Source organism: Tupaia chinensis, unplaced genomic scaffold, assembly GCF_000334495.1.
Source record: "Tupaia chinensis unplaced genomic scaffold, TupChi_1.0 Scaffold000146_1, whole genome shotgun sequence".
Taxonomy (NCBI): domain Eukaryota; kingdom Metazoa; phylum Chordata; class Mammalia; order Scandentia; family Tupaiidae; genus Tupaia; species Tupaia belangeri.
In genome coordinates this window covers 6,337,437-6,362,355 of record NW_006159616.1, presented here as the reverse complement: position 1 = coordinate 6,362,355, position 24,919 = coordinate 6,337,437, and the positions used below count along the sequence as shown (strand labels likewise).

The window sequence follows — 24,919 nt, the reverse complement described above, 5'->3', positions numbered from 1 at the left end:
CACCCGATCCTGAATGACTGGGTGTGTACACACCTAACGGCAGGTAGGGCTCCGGGCTCCGGGTTCCGGGCAGAGTGCCCTCTGACCTGGGTCCACGGGCGTTACCACGGCTGGCAGGGAATGGAGCTGGGCTTGAACCCAGGCTGGCTGACCCGAGTCCCTGCCTGTACCCTTAACCCCATGTCGCCGCTCTACCTGGTTGTTTGTAATCGACTCAGACAAGGTTACTCGATACTTTATTTTGGGTTTTTCATAATATGTCTGTAATGGGCTACGACTCCCTTGGCTTATACTATCCTTATTTGGCTTGAGCAAAGTTGGGTTCAAAGTTCAGCTTTGCCATATTCCATTGAGATACCTTTGGGCAAATTCTGGAATCGGGTCATTCTCCCCTCGTAAAATGAGTTTGGTAACTTTTTCACTATTTTGTTTAAGCTAAGAATAATCTATAACGGCTCTCTAAAAGGCTCGTGGAAAATATGTATTAGGAAAAAGCTACGCATGGATTTCAATTTTTTTGGCACTAAAATAAACTTGTGCATTAATTCCATTTTCCCATGAATTCTTTGAAGTGCCCTCCTCTTTGGTAGAACGCATTTGTAAAACCATCTGGGATAGGACCCTTTGGGTGCGGGTATCTTTGATTTCAATTTTAGTTTATTTACTGGCTTAATCTGCTCAGTGTTTCTATGATCAATGTTGGCATTTTTATAGTTTTCTTTAAAATTAAAAAGAGAAATTTTGCCAGAGGGTGCCTTCACCACAGACAGAGAGTAAGAGAGCATCTCCCAGGGGGCCTGGTCTTACTGCAGTTTTTTCCCCTCCGTTTCTTCTTCCTGTCGGGATTTTGGGCACACCTAGCATGTGTTTCAAGTTGCCAGGTCTGGGGTTCAAACGACACAGTCAGCCGTGTGGGATCCAGCTACCTTAACCATGAAGCCACGGAGCCGGCACTCCTTCCAGTTTTCATCACCCATTTCCGCCTTCCTCCCCCGACACCTGCAGGCCTGGGCTGGGAGAAGGGGCTCGTGTCAGCTGGGAGTCCTAGCGCAGCAGGTGCTGTTAATTCCCTACTGTCATGATCGTGTTTAGACGCTGTCTCACGTGGGAACTGGCTGGGAGCCGGTGAAGAGATTTTGACATTGCATCCAGGCCCTGCAGCAGCAGTTAGTGATGTCGGGACCAGCAGTTAGCATAATGGCTATGTCGCTGAACTTCCACGTAGTCGACTGCAGTTCGAGTCCCAGATCCAGTGGCTTAAACTCACGCCAGACACGTGTGTGTGCGTGCCCAAGATCCTGAGAGGAGAATGAAGGAGAAGGGATTACAGCATGGCCACCCCCCCTGGGGAGTGATTTCTCTCTTTCTGTCTCTCTGTCTCTCTGTCTTTCTGGCACACGCCCTATAGCAAAAACCTCTCCCAAAAAAGAAAAGCAGCAGTTAGTGAGGTCTGCCCGGGTGCGAGAGGGGAGTGGGAGTGTGTGCCGCACCTGCCATTCCTGACTTCAGTCTCCGCCCTGCTGAAGGTCCCTGTGATTTTAAAGGCAGACAGAAGGAATGAGGGAGAGTGATCGTCTGTAGGCTCAGTGCAGGGTTTTCGAACCAGTAAGGCTTCGGTTCAAGTCTCAGCCTTGCGAGATTCCCTCAGTACACCTTTGGGCATTTGCATTTTCAACATTTTCAATGTTCCTGTTTGTAAATTAGGAAGCTGGGTATGGGCTATGTCGCTGAACTTCCACGTAGTCGACTGCAGTTCGAGTCCCAGATCCAGTGGCTTAAACTCACGCCAGACACGTGTGTGTGCGTGCCCAAGATCCTGAGAGGAGAATGAAGGAGAAGGGATTACAGCATGGCCACCCCCCCTGGGGAGTGATTTCTCTCTTTCTGTCTCTCTGTCTCTCTGTCTTTCTGGCACACGCCCTATAGCAAAAACCTCTCCCAAAAAAGAAAAGCAGCAGTTAGTGAGGTCTGCCCGGGTGCGAGAGGGGAGTGGGAGTGTGTGCCGCACCTGCCATTCCTGACTTCAGTCTCCGCCCTGCTGAAGGTCCCTGTGATTTTAAAGGCAGACAGAAGGAATGAGGGAGAGTGATCGTCTGTAGGCTCAGTGCAGGGTTTTCGAACCAGTAAGGCTTCGGTTCAAGTCTCAGCCTTGCGAGATTCCCTCAGTACACCTTTGGGCATTTGCATTTTCAACATTTTCAATGTTCCTGTTTGTAAATTAGGAAGCTGGGTATGGCACTTCCCAAGGCCTCGGTGAAATTATATACATGGCATGAGGGTTCTGCGTCAGTTAGAAATCGCACCTATTCAAACTAGCTAAAAGGAAACAAGGAAATTAAACACACTGGAAACACTGGGGGATAGTTGGCTTCAGGAGCAGTTTGATCCAGACGTCCATAACATCGAGCCCTGGCCCCATTTTTCTGTGATGTTCTGGGCTCGGCCATTCTCCACAGGCTGCTTCGGCCTCGGGTGGGGCTGTGTAACAGTATGGCAGGGTAGTTTCTGAGCCGACATCCAGGGCTAAACAAGAAAAAAATATTTCTTGAGTGGATGAGGGCCTTTAAAATAGAAAAAGGGGGGAGCTGTCTCCCAGAAACCCTCAGTTAATGCCTCCTCATCTCCTTGGCTCAACCACCGCCTTCAAAGGGTCGGGGAAAGCCCAACAGATTAAGCGAACTGGGATGTGCCCTGAGCTCAGAGGAGTCAGTCAGTCCCGTCCCGGCCACAGGCTGTAAGGGGGGTGGCAGGTCCAGCACAGTATGTGGCTGGGACAGGGTGCAGGGGTGGCAGCCAGTGCCCCTGTGGCCACAGCTGCTACCTCGTTGTCCTCCTGTGTTCCCCAGATTCCATTTTCTATCCTCAACCCAGCAGCCGGTGAGAGTCTCCTAACACGCGGCACGGTTGTGACTGACCTTGCTCTGCTCCGAAACCCTCAGTGGCTCACCAGCTCCTCGGGGCCAAAGCCGGAGTCTTTATGACTTCCTCACAAGACGCCAGATGCTCTGTGTTCCCCACACCCAACTGCTGTCCCAAGTCCCACATCTCTGGGCCTCCCTGTCCCTCCTAGGTGGCTCCCTTCCAGCCGTCCCGGGCGCACTCCCATCTCAGGGCCAGGAACTCTCCCCGCAGATCTGTGTGGGTCTTGGTCACATGGCACCTCTTCAGAGGAGCCTTTTCTTTTTTATTATTGTTATTTTATTTATTGAATTTTATTTATTATTATTTTTTTAAAATTTGACCAGAGAAAGAGAGAAAGAGAGAGAAAGGAAAAATGAGAAAGCAAACTGTCAGGTCTGGGACTCGAAGTGTGCTTCACTGTGTGGGAGTCCAGCGCCCCAACCACTATGCCACCTGCCAGCCCCCAGAGAGGCCTTTTCTCATTAGCTGTCTAAAATGGAAACTCTTTTCTCCCCCAGAATGTTCCACCCCATCCTTTGCTTGTTTGTGATAGCCAGTGTTTTATATAACAAATGTTTTCTGCCTCTGATGTCGGGCCTGAGGGCCGCCGCTGTGTTCAGCCGTGACTGTGTGCTGAGGCTCACCGATGCCTGCCATATAGTAGGTGCTCAGTAAACATCACGCTCTCATTCCCTCTCTCGCTAACCTGCCGGCCTGCCTGTTCTCTCCGGGCCCAGGGCAGAAGGTCCCAGGAACCAGACATCACCTGTCCTGATGACTGACGTGTGACCTGGACACCCGTGTGCCCACTCTGGTCCTTGGGGGCAGCCGGATGAAGGCACAGCTTTCCCCCTTCCTGCTTTACCTGCTTACTCTGGGCTGCCAGGATCTTATTAGCCCTGTTTACACGGCCGGGATGTCGAGCGATTAATTTTTAATGGCTTGGTTTATTGCATGTTTGAACGGTTTATTGAGTAATTCCCACATTTAAGTGATTAATTCCCTAGAGTTCGGAACGACTGGTTAGTTTTACATTAATCAGGGTTTCTGAATGCCAAGAGACAATCAATCAATCCTTCCTGCCAGGGAGAGTAATGTTAAAATACCTCAAGGTACAATGAGGTTAAGAAAAGGAGTAATTAAAACTCTGTCTTTTCCTCATGCAAATTTGATGTCTCTCTGTCCTTTCCCTTTCTTTATCTCTCTCTTCTCTCACTTCAGGCTCTTTACCCCCCCACCCCCTCCTTCTCAATCAGGGCCCTGCCTGTACCCAACTGCCCCTCAGGAAAAGCAGGTCCATCTGCCCTGGGGTCCGACCTCCCTGATGCAAGGGTCTGTCTGGTTGCCTCTGGATGGTGGTGCTTGCTCAGCTCTTGGACCCCAGGCAGGGGACTTCGGAGCCAATGAGGTCCCTCATGGAGCCCTGGCTTCTGTATCCTGTCTTGGGTTCTGATTCTCAGGGGCCCTGGGCCATATCCGGCCTCAGGATAAAACATCTGGTTCCCCCCTGCAGCCAGAGCGAGCCTGGATGGGCCTCAGGCCAGACTGCTCCCAGGGGCGGGGGAGATGTCTGGGATGGGGCTTTGCCTTCGGACCCTCCCGAGAGCCCCGCGGTCTTCTCGGCTTTGAGAAGACACCAAGCTGCTCTGCACACAGACTCCGTCTCCTCGGGCTGCCGTGACCACCACACAGCAGCCTAGAACACACGATTGGTGCTCTCTGCGGATCCGGAGGCCAGAAGCTGAAATCAAGGTGTGGGCAGGGCCGGTCCTTCCAGAGCTCTGGGGGAGGCACCCTTTCCTCGCCCTAGCAGCTCTGAGGCTGCCTGCATTCCTTGGCTCTCGGCCCCTTCTTTCACTCTGCAAGTCGGCAGTTTGGTGCATCTTCACATGCCCCTGAGTCTGACCTGCCTGAGTCTTCAGTGGTTCAAGGGCCTTGTGATCACATTGGGCTCACCGGGCTGACAGGCTCCTCTCCCCTCCTCACGGTCAGCTGATTCGTAAGCTTAATTCCCGCCTGGCATCTGCCACACTCCCAGCTTCGGGGGATGAGGACGTGGCCTCTGTGCTGTGCTGACCGCAGCGAGCAGCAGTGTGCGGCTGTGTTAGAAGCACACACCTGAGCTAGTTCAAATCCTCGCCCAGCTCACAGTGGCAGTGGGAACGTGCATCCGTTGCTTGACCACGCCTCAGTTTCCTTATTTGTAAAACTGAGGCTGAAAGCAGTAGCTGCCTCACGGGGTTTCTGTGCTTGGGAACGAGGGGTGAAGTATTCGGCCTGCCCAGGCCATAGGAGGGACACTCTCGGTCAGCAGCAATGACAACACCCATGTCCACGAGTCCATGGAAACCAGCGGCCTTGCCCAGGACTCGGGAGGGATGAAGTGAAGGGCTGGGCAAGTGGAGAGTTCTTTGCAAAATGTGGGTGGCCACACAGCAATTCACAAGGGCCCCGAATGGAGCCTTGACGGACAACCCCTCCAGTGCCCCTGTGGCACGATGTAGACTAGGGGAGAGGACCCCAGGAAAACAGAGAGCAGGAGGCCGACAGCGGTCAGCACAGCGGAGTAGCCAGAGCTCGCAGGTGAGGTCCTGTGCTGTGTCCTTCAGATGATGTTGCTGGCCCTTCTGGCATGTGTGGAAGGCAGTTACTCTCATCTGAGACCTATGGTTTAGAGCAGCGGTCCCGAACCTTCCCAGCACCCGGGGCCAGCCTCATGGAGGACAATCCCTCTGCAGACTGGGGTGGGGGGAGTTGGTCCCAGGATGGTCCACCGTGCACCCCATTTCCACGACATTGTGATATACAGTGAGCAATCACACAGCAGGGTTTGTGCTCCCAGGGGAGTCCAGAATTGTGGCTGCTCTGCAGGAGGCGGAGCCCATACGGCAATGACAGCAACCCGGAGTGGCTGCAAACACAGACCAAGCCTGGCCACTCACCTGTCACCACCCCCACACTGTGCAGACAATTGTGGGGGGCCCAACAGGCCACAGACCTGCACTGATCCATGGCCTGGGGGCTGGGGACCCCTGGTTGAGAGAATAATTAACCTCAGGCCCCAGGTGGTGTTTAAGAGCCTGGGCTGTGGACCCATAGGCCTGGATTTGAATCCTGACTGCACCCAAAGGTGTGTGACTTGGGGCCAGTTCACCTCTCCATGCCTTAGTCGCCTCATCCTTACACTGGAACTGATACTGCACCCTTGGGGTTGCTGGGCAGATTACATGAGACAGTACATGGAAGGTGCCCTCCCAGAGCCTGGCATCTACCAAGCACCCTGCACGAGTTCTGTGTGCAGTCTGGGAGGCACGTACTCCTGTGTGGAAGTTGTCCGGTATTAAAGGTTTACAGAGTGAAGTTGGGTTTGGACCTTAATGACCCGAGCAGTGAGGTGGAAAGGAATTTCAGGCAGGGAGGGGAAAGGGGCAAAGACCCAGTTATCAGGCAGCAGCTGCTCCAGGTGGCCGGAGTGTCAAGTGGAGCTAGCCAGCGGCCAGAGCCTGCTAGGTTTTGCATACTGGCTGAGCTTAGACCTCGTCTTGCTGGCCGGGGCGCTGGAGAAGGGGGCTAAGCAGAAGCGTGAAATGAATGTTTCAGGGACACGGGGGTGGAGCCCGTATGGGACTAACGTGCTGCCAGCAAACCAATGTATTTTAAAAGTTTCATTCATTCAGCACAACAAATGTAACCAAAATACACCAGTTCTATGCTAGAAATATGGAAGTAGAATACACACAGAACGTGTCCTCCTGGACCTGCATTCCGGTGGTGCTGGGGGCCAGGCAGCCAGCAGCCAGGAGCACGCCCCACAGTCCTGTGCCATAACAGTTGTGGAAATGATGGGATAGCTGCCGCGATACTGGCTGGCAGGACAGCTGTCAGGGAAGGTGTTGTTTTTTTTTTTTTTTAAGTGATTTTTTAAAAGAATTCTAAAATATATTTTGTAGTTTTTTTTTTGGATTTGTTTTTATTGGGGTTTAGGACAAAGGCTGGAAATACCACTTTGGGCATATTTTTAAGAATTATAATTTAATTAGGGACCAGCAGTTAGTGTAATGGCTATGTCACTGGACTCCCACGTAATTGACCGTGGTTCGAGTCCCGGACCCAGTGGCTTAAAACTCATGCTGGGCGTGTGTGCGTGTGTGCCCAAGATTCCCGAGAGGAGAATGGAGGAGAAGATATTGCAGTGTGGTCTCCCCCCCCCCGGGGGGGGGGATTTCTCGCTTTCTGACGAGGGCATGCTCCCTATAGGAAAAAAACCCCCCCAAAAAAAAAAAAAAAAAGAATTATAATTTAATTTTATTATTATTTTAAATTTGCTATAGGCACTCACGAGCGAGCGAGAGAGAGAGAGACTCTCTTTCCCACAGATCTGGGACTCGAACTGTGGTCTGCCATATTGGAGTCCACCTCCTTAACACCATGCCACCTGCTGTCCCCCAGGGTAGGCTTTTTGAGCAAAGGGACACTTGAGCTGAGACCAGAACAATGAGAAGCAGCTGGTTTCCACAAGAGCTGGGCCAGGTGTGCCAGGCAGAGGGTAACACAAAAGCAAGGGAGGGAGTGGTCTTCTGTGTTCTGGGGACAGAAAGAACAGAACAGCCAGTGAGGCTGAAGGCCCGTGAGCTGGAGACGAGGCGGGAGATGATGCTGGGGAAGGAGGCAGAGGCTTGATACCACAGAATCTATCTGACTGGTTTATTCTGGTGTCATTCAAACTTCCCCGTCCACGGGCTTATTCCCATCTGCATCAAACCTTCCCATATAATACCTCATTTAAAAACCAGAACAATCTCCTGGGACCGTGCATCTGGGCACGTAGACTGTTATCTTTCTTTTCTTTCATAGGACTCGTCAAAGGTGTCTGTACTCATTGTCTCCAATCTCTCCCCATCTTTTCTTTTTCTAAAATAGTTTCATTTTTTAAAAAGTTCATACTTAGAAAAGTATAAGAATAGCTCCATGTACTCTACAGTACCCTTCACCTATATTCACTGCTTATCTTTTGACCACATTTGCTTTGACACTTAAAAAAAAATATTCATCGAGCTGGGTTTTTTTCTTTATCTATTTGAAAGTCAATCACATGACATTTTTACCTGTAAATACTTTTTCATGTATCTCTTTAAAATCAAGGATATTCTTTTTCAAAGCCACAACACAGTGATCAAATACAGGAAATTTAACACTGAAAATAGAACTATATTCAAATTTCACCAACTGTCCCAAAAATGTTCTTTTTATAAATTCACTTAAAAAATTTACATGCAGTGACTTTTTGAGACATAGCTTTATTTATTTATTTATTTATTTTTTTTTTTTTTAGATTTTTAGCTTAGGTTGTGCGTGCTACCAGGAGAGATATAGATAGAGACAGAGAGAGGAAAAGTGATAAATTACTCCTCAGGGGGATGGCCATGCCACAGTCCTTTCTCCATTCTCCTCCTGGGATTTTGGACATGCATGTATACACATGTGCCCGGAGTGTTTTTCAAGATACTAGGTCTGGGACTTGAACTGCGAAGTTGACCCTATTGGACCCAGCACCTTAACCACCACCCTCAGTTGGCGCTTAGTTGTAAATCATGACATTTGTATGTAAACCTCTGTTATACCAAGATGTGTTACAGTTCCGTCACCCCCCAGATTCCTCCATGTCTGTGCAGTTACCCCTTCCCACCACCCTTGGCAACTGCTGAACAGTTCTAAGTGTAGTTTTGGCTTTCCCAGGTTTTCATATAATTGGAACATCAGTCTGTAAGTCTGACTTCTTTCACCTGGCATACTGAGTTTGAAAGTCATCCATATTGTGGCACATGTCAGTACTTTAGTTTCTACGTATTGCTGAGAGGCGTTGTATGGACATACCACAGTTTGTTTCATCCATTCACTAATTGAAGAGCATCTAGGTTGTTTCCAGTTTTTTGTGATTATGAATAAGGGCTTTCTTTTTTTATTTACTCATTCGTTTATTTCAATTTGACCAGACACACACACACACACACCCACACACACACACACAGAGAGAGAGAGAGAGAGAGAGAAAGCCACCAGGACTGGGACTCAAACCTCGGTCGGCCATGTGGGAGTGTCCAGCCCCTTAACCACCACTCCACCTGCTGTCCCCATGAATAAGGGCTTTACAAACATCAGTGTAAGGGTTTTAGTGTGGCTGGCATGTGTCACGCTGACCAGGCTGGGGATTTGAACTATGGTGACCATGTGGATCCAGCTTCTCTTGAGTAGCCACATTACCTGCACCATAGAGCTGGCTCGAGTTTTACTAACTTTGCAGTGCTGGTTTTCTGTTAAATTTCAATGATTTTGCTGCTGATTATTTCCATCCTCTGCTTTCTTTGGGTTTAATGGTACTTCTTTTTCTAGTTTCTTAAAGAGGAAGCATAAGTTATTGATTCTAAACCTTTCTTCTTTTTCTAATATTTAATGCTCTAAGTGCTCTCTGAGAACTGCTTTAGCCACATCCCACAAATATTGATATGTAGCTTTTATTTTTCATTTAGTTCAAAATATCGCCTCCCTTTTCTTTGACCTTTTAGTTATTTAGATGTGGATTGCCTGAGCTCCTGAGATTTGAGAATTTTCCAGATATCATGAGGCTTTTTATTTCTAGTTCAATTCTTGTTAAGGTCAGACTGAGAACATACTTGATATTATTTCAATTCTTCTAAATTTGTTAAGGTTGGTTTTGTGGGTTATAACGTGGCCTATCTGTGTAAGTGTCCCATGTGTTCTTGGAAATAACGTATCTTCTGTTGTTCGATGGAGTGTTATGTAAACAAATTAGCGAAGATACGGAATTTCTGAACAACTAACTTGACTCACCTAATTGTCCTATAAATTTCCAAAAATTGGCTAATCTCCATTTAATAGTGGGTTTTTCTATTTCTCTGTGTTAAGATTTTGCTGTAAGTTTTTGTTTATTTGTTTGTAATTTGCTATAGGGTAACTGCAGTCATCTGAGAGAGACAGTGAGAGAGAGAGAGAGAGAGAGAAAGAGAGAGAGAGAGAGAAAGCACCCTCCACCGGGGATGGCCATGCCGCAATCCCTTTCCCTCCGTTCTCTTCTTGGGGGTTTGGGTATACATGCACAAATGCCTATAGCAGTTTTCAAGCTGCTGAGTTTGGAACTCGGACCGCACAGTAGGCCTTGTGGGATCCAGCCACCTTAACTTCCACACTGGCTGGTCTGATTTAATTGTTTTAAATACCAGCTTAGGGTTGTTATGTCCTCTTGGTGAATTGACCCTTTTATCATTATGTAATGTCCTTTGTTGCTGATGAGATTTCTTGTTCTGATGTCTACTTTGTGTGGTATTAAGACAGCTGTTCCAGTTTTTGGTTAATTTTTACATGGTATATCTTTTTTCTATTCTTTTACTTTTAACTGATCTTTATCACTTTATTTAAAAGTGAGTTTCTTGTAGACAGCCTGTAATTATATCATCTTGTTATTGTTACAGTCTGATAATCTCTGTCTTTCAATTAGTGCATTCTGGGACATTTTCTTTCAAAGTAATTGTTTATATGATTGGAAATAAGTCTATTATTTAAAATTTTTCTTTATTTCCCTCTCTGTGTTTTCATTTTTTTTCTGTTTTGTTTTGTTTTGTTTTGTTTCTTAGAGAGAGGATTTTACTATAGGGTGCGTGTGCTCACCAGGCACAGAGAGACACAGAGAGACAGAAAGCAAGAAATGAGAAATCTCCCCCCGGGGGAATGGCCACACCACAATCCCTTCTCCTCCATTCTCTCTTGGGATTTGGGGCATGCACGCACACGTACCTGGTGTGAGTTTGAAGTCTCCAGGTCTGGGACTCAAACTGGTTGACTACGTGGGAGTCCAGCGAGGTAACCATTACACCATCTGCTGGTCCATTTTGTTTTTTTGTTCTATCTTTCCTGCCATGTTTTTTAATTATTTGAATTTTTTTTTGAGAGGTTTTTTTCTATAGGGCGCACGCGCTTGCCAGAAAGACAGAGAGAAACAGAGAGATAGAAAGCGAGAAATCACCCCCCAGGGGATGGCCACGCCGTAATCCCTTCTCCTCCATTCTATTCTTGGGATCTTGGGCACGCACACGTGCCCGGCGTGAGTTTTAAGCCACTGGGTCTGGGACTCAAACTGCAGTCGACTACATGGTAGTCCAGCGACATAGCCATTACACCAACTGCTGGTCCCAATTCAAATATTTTTTAGTATTCATTTTGAACTTATTTATTGGCTTTCTGGCTTTATCTCAGTATTTTATCTTCTGTTGGTTGCTGTTGAGCTTATAGTATATATAACATTTAGCACTCTAATTAGAGTTAATATTTACCCTTTAAGTAATGAATAGAAGACTTGCAGCTACATAAATTCTTTACCTCCTTTTTCATGGTGGTTATACACAGTAGATCTACCTAATTTGAAGACTTCATTGGACATGGTCATCATTTTTTGTTTTCAATGGTCATACTTTTTTTTAAAAAAAAATTTGTAAGAGAGATTTTTGCTATAGGATGTGTGTGCTTGCTGGAGAGACACAGACAGAAAACAAGAAATCACTCCCTGGGGGTATGGCCATACCATAATCCCTTCTCCTCCATTTTCTTGTTGGGATTTGGGCATGTGCCTGATGTAAATTTAAAGCTGCCAGGTCCGGGACTTGAGCTACAGTTGACTACATGGGAGTCCAGTGACATAACCATCATGCCATCTGCGGGTCCCAGTCATACATTTTTAAGAAGAGAAAAATATTCTTTTATTATTTCTCAGGTATTTACTGTTTCTGTTACTCTTCCTTCATTTCTGAAGTGCAAGGTTTTGGTATCATTTTTTTTTTTAACTTAATGAGCTTTTATTAGCATTTCTTCTAAAGTGATTCTGCTTGTAGTTAATTTTTCTTATTTTTTCTTCATCTAAGAATGTCTTTTTTCTAAAGTTGGTTTTTATTTTATTTCTCCCATGAGACAGGAAGACAGAGACAAAAAGGGAGAGGGAGAGAAGGAGTCAGGGTCTTCTCAGCTGGCCCAGATCACAGCCATGCACATGTGCCTGGTGTGCCCAGAGAAGTCCTCAGTTTGATCCCCCATGTAGGTCTAGCTGCCTCAGTAGTTGCCTTATACTTGGTATATATTTCTTCTATCCTTTCAATTTTAACTGATCATTATCACTTTATTTAGAGTAATTTCTTATAGGCCGCCTATAATTATATCATCTTAGCACACTGATTTTGAAAGTGATCCATGTTGTATGTGGCATGTGTCAGTAGTTTCGTTTCTTTTTACTGCTGAGATATGTTCTATCTGCACATTCCCTGGCCCCTAATAATGTCTTCTTTTTGTCTTCATTCCTGAAAGGTAATTTTGTTGGGTATAAAATTCTTGTTTGACAGGTTCTCCCCCACCCCCATTTTACAGTTGTTCTGTCTTCTGGTCTCCTCCATTGGGGAATGCTTTATTTTTCTCTAGATTCTTTCAAGATAAAAAAACCAAACAAACAAACAAACAAACCCCCCAAATCTTTGTTATTCAGGAGTAGAATTATGATGTGCCTATACATAGTTTGTATTGTTTCTTTCACAATTTATTGTCTTGAGATGGGTTGAGCTTCCCAAATCTGTAGATATATGTCTTTGACTATATCTGGGAAACTTTTAGCCCTGTGTCTTCAAAGTTTTTATTGAGCAAATCTTTTCCCTCTTATTCTGGAACTTCAATAACATGAAAATTAGACCATTTTATATTATCCCACAGGTCTCTGAGGCTATATTCATTAAAATTTTCCCTCTCTCTCTATTTTTCAGATTGGATCATTTCTATTGATATCTTAAAGTTCTTTTATTCTGGGACTGGCAGAAAGCATAATGATTATGTCGCTGGACTCTCATGTAATCGAGTGCAGTTCAAGTCCTGGACCCACTGGCTTAGAACTCATGCCGGGCATGTGTGTGTGTAAATCCCAAGAGGAGAATGGAGAGGAAGGAATTGCAGTGTGGCCATCCTGCCTTGGGGATGATTTCTTACTTTATGTATCTGTCTCTCTGGTGAGCTCAAATGCCTTATAGCAAAAAATAAAACCAAAAGAAGTCATATATTAAATACGTCTGTTTTCAAAATTCTATTTGATTCTTTTTATAATTTCTGTTTTTTAATGAAAATGTCTTTAAAAAAATGAGTTTCAAGAGTATCTACTTTTACATCATAGGCATAGTTACAGTAGATGTTTTAATGCCTTTGATAATTCCAGCATCTGGGGTCACCTCAAGGTTAGTACCTTTGTTTTTGCCCTTAAGAATTTGTCACATTTTCCTGGTTCTTTATATGCCGAGTAGTTAGTAGTTTTATTTTGTATCCTGGGCAGTTTGAACAAATCAGACATTTTTTTTTTTTGAGAGGTTTTTGCTATAGGGCACGTGTGCTTGCCATACAGACAGAGAGACAGAGAGACAGAAAGTGAGAAATCACCCCCCAGAGGGGATGGCCACACCGCAATCCCTTCTACTCCATTCTCCTCTCAGGATCTCGGGCATGCACACACACGCGCCCAGCATGAGTTTAAGCCACTGGGTCCAGGACTCGAACCATGGTTGACTACATGGGAATCCAGTGACATAGCCATTACACTAACTGCTGGTCCCAAGTTTGAACAAATGAGACTTTGTTCTGTTCAAATCCTTTGGAAAATATTTGCTTTGTTATGTTTTGGTATTCAGTTAACCCAGGTAGGATCAGGTATAACTCTTCCGAGAGTGTTGGCTCCAAGGTCAGTTCTGGCCAGAGGCCTTTGCTCTACCGCTTTGTGTCTGTTTCATACCTGCACAGGTGAGCCTGGGATCTGAGCCAGTTCCTGCCCAGAACTGGGAGAATCCTTTCTTTTTCAGTATTCTTCTCTTGTCCTTTGACTTTTTCTTGATTTTTTGACCAGAAAGGTAGATTTTCTTTCAGTCTTTGCTGCCAGTCAACCATTCTTGAAGCTCTGCTAGAAACCTGCCTCAGGCCAAAGTTTCCAGAAAAACTAGGAATGTAAAAAAAGCCTGTACAGGTTGCCTCTTCTCTTCAATCTGCCTGCCTTGTATTTTTTTTCCTCCAGTGTCCTCAGGTAATTGTTTTTTATATTTTGTCCAGAGTTTTTAGTCTTATTCAGTAGAACGTTGGGCTGAAATGCGCTTATTCCATCTAACCAGCGCCTGAAGCCCGCGATAATGTTCTTTATGGTAATTTTTTTTTTCTGATCTGGAATCAGAAAATGTGCACTGGGTTGGTGGGTTGCCATATTTTAAAATTGTGAACACTTCCTTAACATCTCTTTATTTCGTATGCTGCTGATGTTTTTGCAGAGCTTGGGTCAGTTTTATAGGTTCTTTCTCTGTCTCCCACCCTTTCTCGAATCAGTCTTCTCAGACTTTTGCCCTCATTATTCCGATGAGGCTGCTTTAGCCAAGGCTCCCAATTACTTCTTTTTTTTTTGGAGAGGTTTTTGCTATAGGGCGTGTGCGTTCACCAGACAGACAGACAGAGACAGAGAGACAGAAAGTGAGAAATCACCTCCCAGGGGGGGATGGCCACGCCACAATCCCTTCTCCTCCATTCTCCTCTTGGGATCTTGTGCACACACGCACACACGACCGGCGTGAGATTAAGCCCCCGGGTCCGGGATGCAAACCGCAGTCGACTACATGGGAGTCCAGTGACATAGCCATTATGCTAACTGCTGGTCCCCTAATGACTTCTGCATTGCTGAACCCAGTGGCTGTTCTTTCATCTTCATCTTTAGTTCTCACCACATTTGATTGACCACTGGGACTTCGCCTCCTTCCTGTATCTCTGTCTGCTCCTGTTCAGTCCTTTTTTTTTTTTTTTTTTTTTAAGAGAGGTTTTTGCTTTAGAGTGTGTGCGCTCACTGGAGAGAAAGAAGAGAAAGAGAGACAGAAAGTGAGAAGTCACACCTCCAGAGGGGATGGCCATGTCTTCTCCTCCATTCTGCTTTCAGGATTTTGGGCATACATGTGTGCACACGTGCCTAGCATGAGTTTCAGGTGGGATCTGGCTGCCTAATCACCAGGTCACAGAACTGCCCTGTTCTCAGGACAGTTTTAAGGCTCAAATCTGTAGTCTTTCTTTGTTCTCTTCCTGGTCTCATATCCCAGTGTTTCATCCTTTCTTAGTGTATCCAGAATCTCACTATTTTTTTTTTTTTTAAGAGAGATTTTTGCTATAGGGCACATACACTCACCAGAGAGAAAGAGAGAGAGACAGAAAGCAAGAAATCACCCTCCGGGGGAATGGCTACGCCGCAATAACTTCTCCATTCCTCTCTTGGGATCTTGGGCACACATGCACATGTGCCTGGTGTGAGTTTTAAGTCGCTGGGTCTGGGACGTGAACAGCGGTTGACTACGTGGGTGTCCAGCGACGTAAGCATCACGCCATCTGCTGGTCCCAAGAATCTCGCTACTTCTGTCCCTCCCTACTGCTGCCCCCTTAGTGCAGGCACCTCCTTTTCCACTGCCTCTGCTCTTGCCCTCTACAGTCTGTCCCTCATACAGCCCAAGTGATCCTTTCACAACTCAGACAGGCCAGACCATTCCTCTGCTCAGACCCCCAGTGATTGTCCGTATTTGTAAGCACCATACAAGGGCCTACAAGGTCCTTCCAAGACCTCCCCCCCCCTTCACTCCCACGTGCTGCTACACTGGCCTCCTGGCTGCTTCTAGAACACATCTGGCCTGTTCTTGCTCAGGGCCTTTGCACTCACTGTCCCTTTGGCGTGGAATGCTTTCCTAGGTATTCACAGGCCTCCATTCAGTTCTCTGTTCAAATGTCACCCCATAGGAGACCTTTCATGGCCACACTCTACAAAGAGCACTATGCCCCTATGCCTCTTAAAGTCCCTGTCCTTCTTGCTGGGTTTCATTTTTCTCTACTGTGCTAATCCCTGTTTGATTTGTGCTTATTGACAGTCTTTCCTAGTAGAATGCCAGTTCCAGAAGGGAAGACATCCTGTCAGTCTAGAACAGGTTTTGGTACGTAGCAGGTCCTCAGTAAGGATTTGCACAATTGCTGACTCGGAATATGTAGATCTTTCTCTCTCCCTGGAGCTGGCACCCAGGAGCTCTCTACACGTCCCACTTAGAGTTATGGTCAGGAGGAAGGCTGGCCCTCCTTCCACCCTCGTGCTCCCAGCCAGTCACTGGGCAGCAGCCCGGAGTCCCCCTACTTCCACCTCACTGAGCATCGTGATCGACAGCCACAATGGGGATCACCCTGCCAGCGTCACTCATGACTCCCAATACCAGGGGCAGGGAGGCATTTATCAGCCACTGTTCTTGTGTGCGGGGGAGGTCGGTGGCGGCAGAGCCCGCTTCCCGGAATGTCATCCGGGCGGCCAGTGCTCTATCACTCTGGTGACTCAGTGTGAGGAATCCATCACCCCGCCTGCCAGCCCTCGAGGGGGGAGACCCGGCCACCTCGACTCCATCTCTCTCCTCCTCCTCCTGGCTCTCCTTGAGCCTGTTGTCAAAGCTAATTAAAGGCAGAAAGCCTAATCTCTGCCCCAGGTTTGGTGACAGCAGGGAGACACTGGCCAGGGCCAGGCAGTGGTTGTCATGTTCATGGTGATGAGCAGATGCAACTGCTGCCCAGAAACTGAAGCAGATCCGAGAGCTGGGGCTCGCAGGCCCGGAATGTGGCCTCTGGGCTGAACTGCCTCCCTGGGACTCGCCTACAGGAAACACCCATATGGTCTCGCACTGGGGCTGCTGTGTGTGTGACCATGTGTGTTCTGCAAGGCGATTTCCTCCTCCTTTCATCGACCGTCACCATACCCCTGGGTTTTCCCCTTCCACAGTGTTTTCTGAGAGTAAAATTCTCTCTGCAAGGAGAATAGTGGGAGTTTCCACAATTGCATACAGTTGTGTACCCACCTCCCCAGGTGGGGTGTAACCCCCTTCCCTCATTGCCCCCAGTTCTGCCATGTGTCCTGTCATCACCTCGGGTTGCTGTCCACCACCGGGGCTTTCTGTCCTCATCTACCGTTTCCAGGGTGTCGAATGGGTGGAGTCATGCAGGCAGAGCCCTTTCCAGTCTGGCTCCTGTCACTCGGCCTCGCGCACTCAATGTTTATTTGTGTTATTATGTGGATCCGTTGTTTATTCCTTTTTATTACTGAGTAGTATTGCATGGAAGTTTGTGTTATCCATGTCCTAGAGAAGGATATTTGGGTTGTTTATAGTTTTTTTTTTTTTTAAGAGGTTTTTGCCTTAGGGTGTGCGTGCTCACTGGAGAGAGAGACAGACAAAGATAGTGAGAAGGAAAGTGAGAAATCACCCCTTCCCCTGGGAGCATGGCCACACCGCAATCCCTTCTCCTTCATTCTCCTCTTGGAATCTTGGGCATGCACACACACGCGCCTGGTGTGATTTTCAAGCCATCAGGTTCGGGACTCGAACCACAGTCAGCCATGTGGGAGTCTAGTGATGTAACCACTGTGCCATCTGCTGACCCTTATTTGTAGTCTTGATGATGGTTCGGGTGTCCCCCAAAATGCGTGTGTTAGAACTTGATCGTACTATGATAGTATTAGGAGTAGACATGGTGTCGGAAGGTGGAGCCTCTGGGAAGAGATTATGGTTAAGATCTTTGGGTCGGGGTTCCCATGACTGAGTTTCAGTGGGCTTATATCCCTTATCCTAGCTACGCTGGCCTCCAGGCTGTTTCTAGAACACATGTAGCTTTTCTTCCTCAGGGCTTTGGGAGGGGGAATGAGTCTGACAGACACAGCCAGCCCACTCTGCCCTCACCCATGTGATGCGATGCCTAGGGATCCTGACGAGCCCCACCAGTTATGGCCCCTGGGCCTCAGACCTCCAAACCAAGAGTTGCGTAAACCTGTTTATTTTTTTAGAGAGAGATTTTTGCTATAGGGTGCATGTGCTCTCCAGAGAGACAGAAAGCAAGAAATCACCCCTGTAAGGGGGGCGGTGGCCATGTCGCAGTCCCTTCTCCTCCAGTCTCCTCTTAGGATTTTGGGCACACACGTACATGTACCCTGCGTGAATTTTAAGCTGCCGGATCTGGGACCGTGCAACCGTGGTTGACTACATGGGATTTCAGCAACGTAACCATCATGCCATCTGCTGGTCCCTAAACCTCTATTTTTAAAGAGGGAGAGAGAGGAAAAGTGAGAAAGCGCCCTCCCGGAGGATGGGCACACTGCAATCTCTCCTCCTCTATCTCTCCTCCTTTTGGGATTCTGGACGTGCACATGTTCCTGGTATGTTTCTCAAGCAGCCAGTATGGGACTCGAGCCATGCGTTGGCCATGTAGGGTCTAGATGCCTTCACTGCCATGTCACCAGCTGGCCCTGTCTCTATTTTTATGAATTACCCAGACTCAGGTTCTTTCTGTTGACAACTACGGAATGGACTATAACAGCTATGAGTAAAGGGTACTATACACATTGCATAGAAGCTTTCGTGTGAGCCTAAGTTTTCATTTCTCTAGGTACTACCCGGCAGTGGGAAGCTCAGTCCTGTGGTAGGTGTATGTTTACCTTTTTAAGAAAATGCCAAGCTCTTGTCCAGAGGATTCCACGGTCTTCCATTCCTGCCGGCAGTGCCGGAGTGTTCCAGTTCCTCCACCTCCTCGTTGAGACCTAGTGTGGCCAGTTTCGAGCTTCATCATCCACAAGTGTTTAGCAGTTTCTTATTCTGATTCCAATGGTCGTTTGCCCGAAGTCTGCTGATGTGGAGTATCTTTTCACGTGCTCATTTGCCAACTGTGTATTACTTTTGGTGAAGTGGGTGTTCAAATCTTTTTTTTTTTTTCCCTCTAAGTTTGGTATAGGGTGTGTGCATGCACCAGAGAGAAACGGGGAAAGGGAAAGTAAGAAATCACCCCCATGGGAGGATGGCCGTCTCGCGATTCTGTCTCCTTCATTCTCCTCCCAGGATTTTGGTAACACACACATGCATCCACAGCAATTTTTTTTCTTTTTCTTTTTCTTTTTTTTGAGATATTTTTACTACTGGGCATGTGCACTCGCTGGAGATACAGAGAAAGGGAGAAAGATAGAAAGCGAGAAATGACACCTTGTGGGGATAGTCATGCCGCAATCCCGATTCCTCCATTCTTCTCTTGGGATTTTGGGCATGTGCACGTACTAAGTTTAAGCCACCAGGTCTGGGACTCAAACCCCGATCGACTATGTGGGAGTCTGGCAACATAACCATTACATCTGCAGGTCCCTGCCCAGAGTAATTTTTAAGCTCCCACGTCTTGGGACTCAAACTACATAGTCAACCATGTGAGATCCAGCTGCCTTAACGTTCATGCCACCTGCTGGCCCAGTGTTAAAATCTTTGGCCCATTTGAAAAACGGTCTGTTTGGGGACCACAGTTAGTGTAATGGCTATGTCGCTGGACTCCCACATAGTCAACTGCGGTTCGCGTCCTGGACCCGGTCAGTGGCTTAAAACTCACACCGGGCACGTGTGCATGCCTGCCCAAGATCCCAAGAGGAGAATGGAGGAGAAGGGATTGTGGTGTGGCCATCTCCCCTGGGGGGTTATTTCTCACTTTCTGTCTCTTTGTCTCTCTCTGTCTGTCTGGCGACTGCATGCGCCCTATTGCAAAAAAAAAAAGGGTCTGTTTGTCTTTTTATTGAGTTTTGAGACTTCTTTATATTTCTTGGATACAAGTTCTTTATCAGATACATGATTCGTAAATATTTTCTTAAAATATTTGTAAATATTTTCTTTTGAAGAGCAAAACTTTTTTAATTGATGAAGTCTGGCTTATCAATTTGCTCTTACATGGATCAGGCTTCTGATAGTATATCAGAAGAAAAATTTGTCTTACTTAAAGTCATAATTATTTTCCTCTATGCTTTCTTTTAGAAGTTTTATAGTTTTAAGTTTTCCATTTAGGTCTCTTATCTGTTTTAAGTTAATTTTTATAAGGTGTGAGATCTGCACTAAGGTTCTTTTTTTTTTAATTTTTTTATTTTTTATTTGTGCATAGGAACATCCGTTGTTTCCTGCCATTTGTTGTAAAGACTATGCTTCCTCCCCTTGTGGTTTCTGACCTGATCAAAGGTCAACTGACCCTTTCTGTGTGGGTCTATTTCTGGACTCGCCATTCCCATTCCATGAGTCTGTGTGGCTAACCATGTGCCAATTCCACATGGCCTCGGCTCCTGTACCTTACAGGAAGTGTGGAAATCAGGTAGTGAGCACACTTCCCTGTGCACAGGGGGGTCATCATCCTCTCCGCTGTACAGATGAGGAAACTGACCAGAGTCATGGTAGGCGTCTTGCCGGTGGCCTCTGTATGGAATATGTCAGCTGCTTGGCTCATGAGCCTCCTTGTGCCTCCTGCTGAGAGCGTGGCCTCAGGAGTCTGGCTTGAACGCAGCTCTCGGCCCTGCCTTTCTTAGTTGCAGATCCCTGGGAAAGTGCCTTTACTTCTCCGTGCCTCAGTTTTCCAACCGTAAAATAAGTGATTATAAAATGATGTACCGTCATCGGTAAAAGGGTGGTACTTGCCTTAGATCGGGTTGCTGGAAAAGTCAGGATGTATTTTTCAGTGTTTTTCTATGCAAACATGCGTCGTGACTTTTCCAACAACCCTCTAGATTGTGGTGAAGATTGAATGAATCCACGTGTTGGGTGAAGCCATATGAAACTGCTGCTCTCTGGCCATCTTGACTGACACGTGTGGCAGTTTTACGTGGGTCAGCCTAGCTTGTGAATTACTCTTTGTGGCACTCAGAGGGACGTGCTTCAGAAGTGGTAGTTATGGCGATAGCGTTACAGCATCACTGGTGTACTTCTGGGCATCCCTCATGGGTCTCACAGGATGATGGCAGGCTGGGAAGGAGACTGTCCCAGGCACAACCTGGTCCAAAGGCTTAGAAGGGGGAGGACTGACTGGGGCGGGGGTGGGAAGCAGCCCTCGGGGGCCCAGAATGGCTACACGAGTAACCCCTCCTTTCCCTCCACAGGTGGCCCTGGTCTGCCAAGCACCCTAGGGACGCGCATCTAGAAGACCTTGCCCACCTCGGCCATGGCCACGAGGACCATCATCATTGACCACGGCTCTGGCTTTCTGAAGGCCGGCCTGTCCGGCTGGAATGAGCCCCAGATGGTCTTCCCCAGCATCGTGAACTACCTGCCCTGCAGGGAGAACCCCGGCCCCAGCTATGCCCGGCGTCGCGTGAGCCTGGGCATCGACTTCTGCCGCCCCGACACCTTCAGCTACCCCATCGAGCGTGGCCGCATCCTCAACTGGGAGGGCGTGGAGCACATCTGGTCCTTCGTGGTGGAGAAGCACAGGCAGGAGCACGAGGACTCCCCGGTGGTGATCACAGAGTCGCCCGTGAGGGAACCTATGGACCGACGGAAGACGCTGGAGGTGAGACCTGCTCCGCTGCCCAGTGTGGGTGCTGGGGGGACGGCAGGGAGCGGCTGGTACTTGGTGTCTGGGTGTGACTGGGCACTGGAAGTCTGCTTGTTGAGGAATTCGCTCCGATGTCTGATGAGCGCCTGCTGTGTGTGTGGCAGACTCCATGCTAGGCGCGGGCGCTCAGAGAGGCTCCTGCCTGGAGACAGTGAGTAACACTCGGGGCAGAGGCTGTGGCTGGGAGACACTGGACACTGCATGGATCCCATACGTGTTCTGCCCTCAAAGCCTTCATTCCAGGGGAAGGCTTGGCCGTGAAGAAGTTACCAAATAAGAATTCCAGAGGGTAATCAGTTCTAGAAACAAAATGAAATGGGGGTGATGGCTGACTACTTAAAGAGGGCAATCAGGGAAGGCTTTTCTAAGGAGGTGATTTCTGCCAGGGAGGCGGGAGGCAAGAAGTCGGCAGAGGTTAGACTTCGCAGGCCCATTATGCTTGGGGAGTACTTGTATTTTAGTCTGAAATAAAGATTGGCAAACTATAGCCTGTGAGCCAAACCTGGCCCACCACATATTTTTGTAAGTAAAACTTTATTAGAACATAGCCACATCCATTCATTTTCATAGCATCTATGGCTGCTTTCACACACGATAAACAGTGATGAATAGTTGCAATGGAGAATATGAGGCCCATAAAACCTAAAATATTTACCACCATAGGTTTCCTAGATAAAATACATGATGCCCACTTAAATTTAAATTTCAAATAAATGACAAATCATGTCTTAATGTAAGGGTGCCCCACATATTGCATGAGACATACTTACACTTGTTATTTATCTGAAATTCAAATTTAACTGAGCATCACATATTGTTATTTGATAAACTGGGCAACCGTGACTGTCTAGCTGTTTACAAAAAAGGCTGCCATCCTTGCTCCAGAGGAATAGGAAACTCTTGTAGAATTGTTATTATTATCATTTCATATTGTTTTGCCATAGGACATATGCGCTTGTAGGAGACAGAGAACGGGAGAGTGAGAAATCATCCCCCGGGGGAATGGCCATGCCACCATCCCTTCTCCTCCATTCTCCTCTTGGGATTTTGGGCATGCACATACATGTGTCCAGTGTGGTTTTTAAGCCGGCGCCCAGGACACACAAACCCTGTTTGGCCATGTGGGAGTCCAGCACCCTAACCACTACGCCACCTGCTGGCCACATCTCAAGAGTTCTAAGCAGGGCAATCAGGTCAGATTTCCTATTTGAAAAAGAGGATCTTGGCTGTTGTTTGGGAGCTGGATGGTGGGTCGGTGGTCTGAGAGTGGGAGTGAGGGAGTCCCTTCTCACTGAGGGGATGTGGGGCCTGCAGAGGTCAGTGGGAGGCGAGAGGTGGCAGAGGTGGCTTACAGCAGCCTTCCTACTCCTCGGGGTCAGAAGCTTGCGGATGAGGCAGAGCTGGGGAGTTGGAGGGGTCCTCTCTAAAGTCCCGGAGGATGTTTGACACAGGGGAGGACGTCAGCTCAGGGACATTGCCAGACCCTATGTAGTATTCCAGTTTTGTCTTGATGTTTGGACATTTTTCTATTTAAAACAAGTCAGGCTTCGCCTACCAGCGAGTGTACTTTTTCTTTCTCCTTTCCCTTCTTCCCTCCCCTTCCACTCCCCTCCTCTTGCCCTCCCCCTTCCCTTCCTCTCCTCTTACCCTCCCTTCCCTTCTCTTCCCTTCTCCTCCCCTCCCCTCCCCACCCTTTCCTCTTCCCTCCCCATCTCCCCCCCTTCTCCTCCCCTTCCCTTTACTTTCTCTTCCTTCCTTCTTCTTTCTTGCTCCCTTCTTCCCTTCTTCTCCTCTCCACTTCTCCTCCCCTTCTCCTCCCCTTCTCCTTCCCTCCCCTCTCCCCCTCCCTGCCCCTCCCCTACCTTCCTCTTTTCCTTCCTCTCACCCTCCCTCTCCCTCTCCCCTCCCTCTCTGCCCTCCTTCCTCTCTGCACTCTCTTCGAGAATGTGCAGCACTCGTTTCTCTTCTAAGCCCTTCTTCCTTCTTGCAAACAGGTGGCTCAGGCTGCACCGTCTGACCTTGGCATGGCTGCCTCTCCTCCCCTTGCTAACACGGCCAGCTGGCCTAGCTGTTTCTTACAGCCCCACTGCGGTTGGCACCACTCTACCAACCTAGTCCTCCTCAAGACCATCCTCAGACGAGGGCCTGAGGGCCAGCCCCACTCCGAGGCCCTCTTTGTTCCTGCAGTGGGCTCCAGGGGCCCTGGGGGAGCCTGGGGTCCTCTGAGGACGCGGGTCTGTGCTGACCTGTTTTGAGAACTGAGCACGCTGAGTGGTCTTGGGAGGCACAGAAAGGGATGAGGGCCCTTCCTGGGGAGAGCCCACCATGTCTCCTCGCTCATTGCAGATTATGTTCGAGCTGCTGGATGTCCCGTCCATACTCCTGGCTGACCAGATGGAGATGTCCCTGTATGCCTCTGGCCTCCTGACCGGCGTGGTGGTCGATTCCGGCTACGGCCTGAGCCGCGTGCAGCCCTTCCACCTTGGCCGCGCCCTGCCCTCCGGGGCCAAGACGCTGGAGTTCGCTGGCCAGGATCTCTCTGCCTACCTCTTCAAGAGCCTCTTCAAGGACGACTGCGACCGCCACAACCTGTTTCAGATAGAGACGGTGACCAGCACGCAGGTGAATAGGTGCTACGTGCCGCAGAACCTGGCCGAGGCCCTCGACTTCTGCCAGAGCCTGCCGAGCGGCTCAGACGAGAACAACACCTACCAGCTCCCGGACGGCAGCACCGTGGAGCTGACGCCCGTGCAGCGGCTGGCCCCCGAGATGTTCTTCAGCCCGCAGGTGTTCGATCTGCCGGGGCCCAGCATCTCCCAGGCCCTGGTGGAGTCTGTCAAGACCTGCGAGGCCTCCATGCACCCGCTGCTAGTGTCCCACGTGGTGGCTTGTGGCGGGAACACCCTCTACCCCGGCTTCACCAAGCGCCTGTACAAGGAGCTCACCTCGGATCACTTCTCCAAGGCCATGATATGGGTGGGCTCCAACAGGAGCTTCAGTGTCTGGCTAGGAGCGTCCGTCGTGGCTCATCTTTCTACTTACAAGTCCGAGTGGATGACCAAAGGGGAGTATGACGAGAGTCTCAGGCTGTGACTGGCGGCTCAGTCCGGGACTGCTGCTGTTGGATAGGCGTGGTGGGATTAATTGGAGTGGAATGGGCTGGGTAGGGGTAGGGTGGAGCGGGCAGTTCTGAGGTCGTGTTTTAGATTCTAAGCTTTTATCTTATTTTGAGTGGGATTCAACGCATGGGAGGATAGGCTTTTACCCCTGGAGACCCTAGAAGGGACCGTTTTCCAGGGCAGCCTGTCACTGGGATGGGGTGGCCTCCTGCCATCTCCATCTCTGCTTCGTTGGCTCCTTCTCTGGGTTATCCCATTCTCGGTTGTCTAGATTTGCCTGGGGCAGGAGAGCATGGGACTGTCTACGAGGATGCCCAGTTACTTCTGACTCGGGGCAGGGAGGGAGGGCGTGGGAGAGCTGAAGTTTCTAGTCCTGCATTTCCTTTCCTGCTAGGGAGGTGCTTCTGCAGGCGGGCCTGGCCTGGGATGCCCAT

General features: G+C 48.4%; 1 protein-coding gene across 1 annotated transcript in view; it reads left to right on the top strand.

Annotated features, from left to right (window-relative positions):
- The window catches only part of ACTL8 (actin like 8), an 83,041-nt gene extending 58,542 nt beyond the window's left edge, over nucleotides 1-24,499 (top strand). Inside the window, exons 2-3 of the mRNA XM_006145220.2 lie at nucleotides 20,912-21,321; nucleotides 23,713-24,499. Of these exons, the coding sequence (XP_006145282.1) occupies nucleotides 20,974-21,321; nucleotides 23,713-24,459 (1,095 nt within the window). The 5' untranslated portion in view covers nucleotides 20,912-20,973 and the 3' untranslated portion in view covers nucleotides 24,460-24,499. The remainder of the gene's footprint in view (nucleotides 1-20,911; nucleotides 21,322-23,712) is intronic.
- Nucleotides 24,500-24,919: the final 420 nt, after the last annotated feature.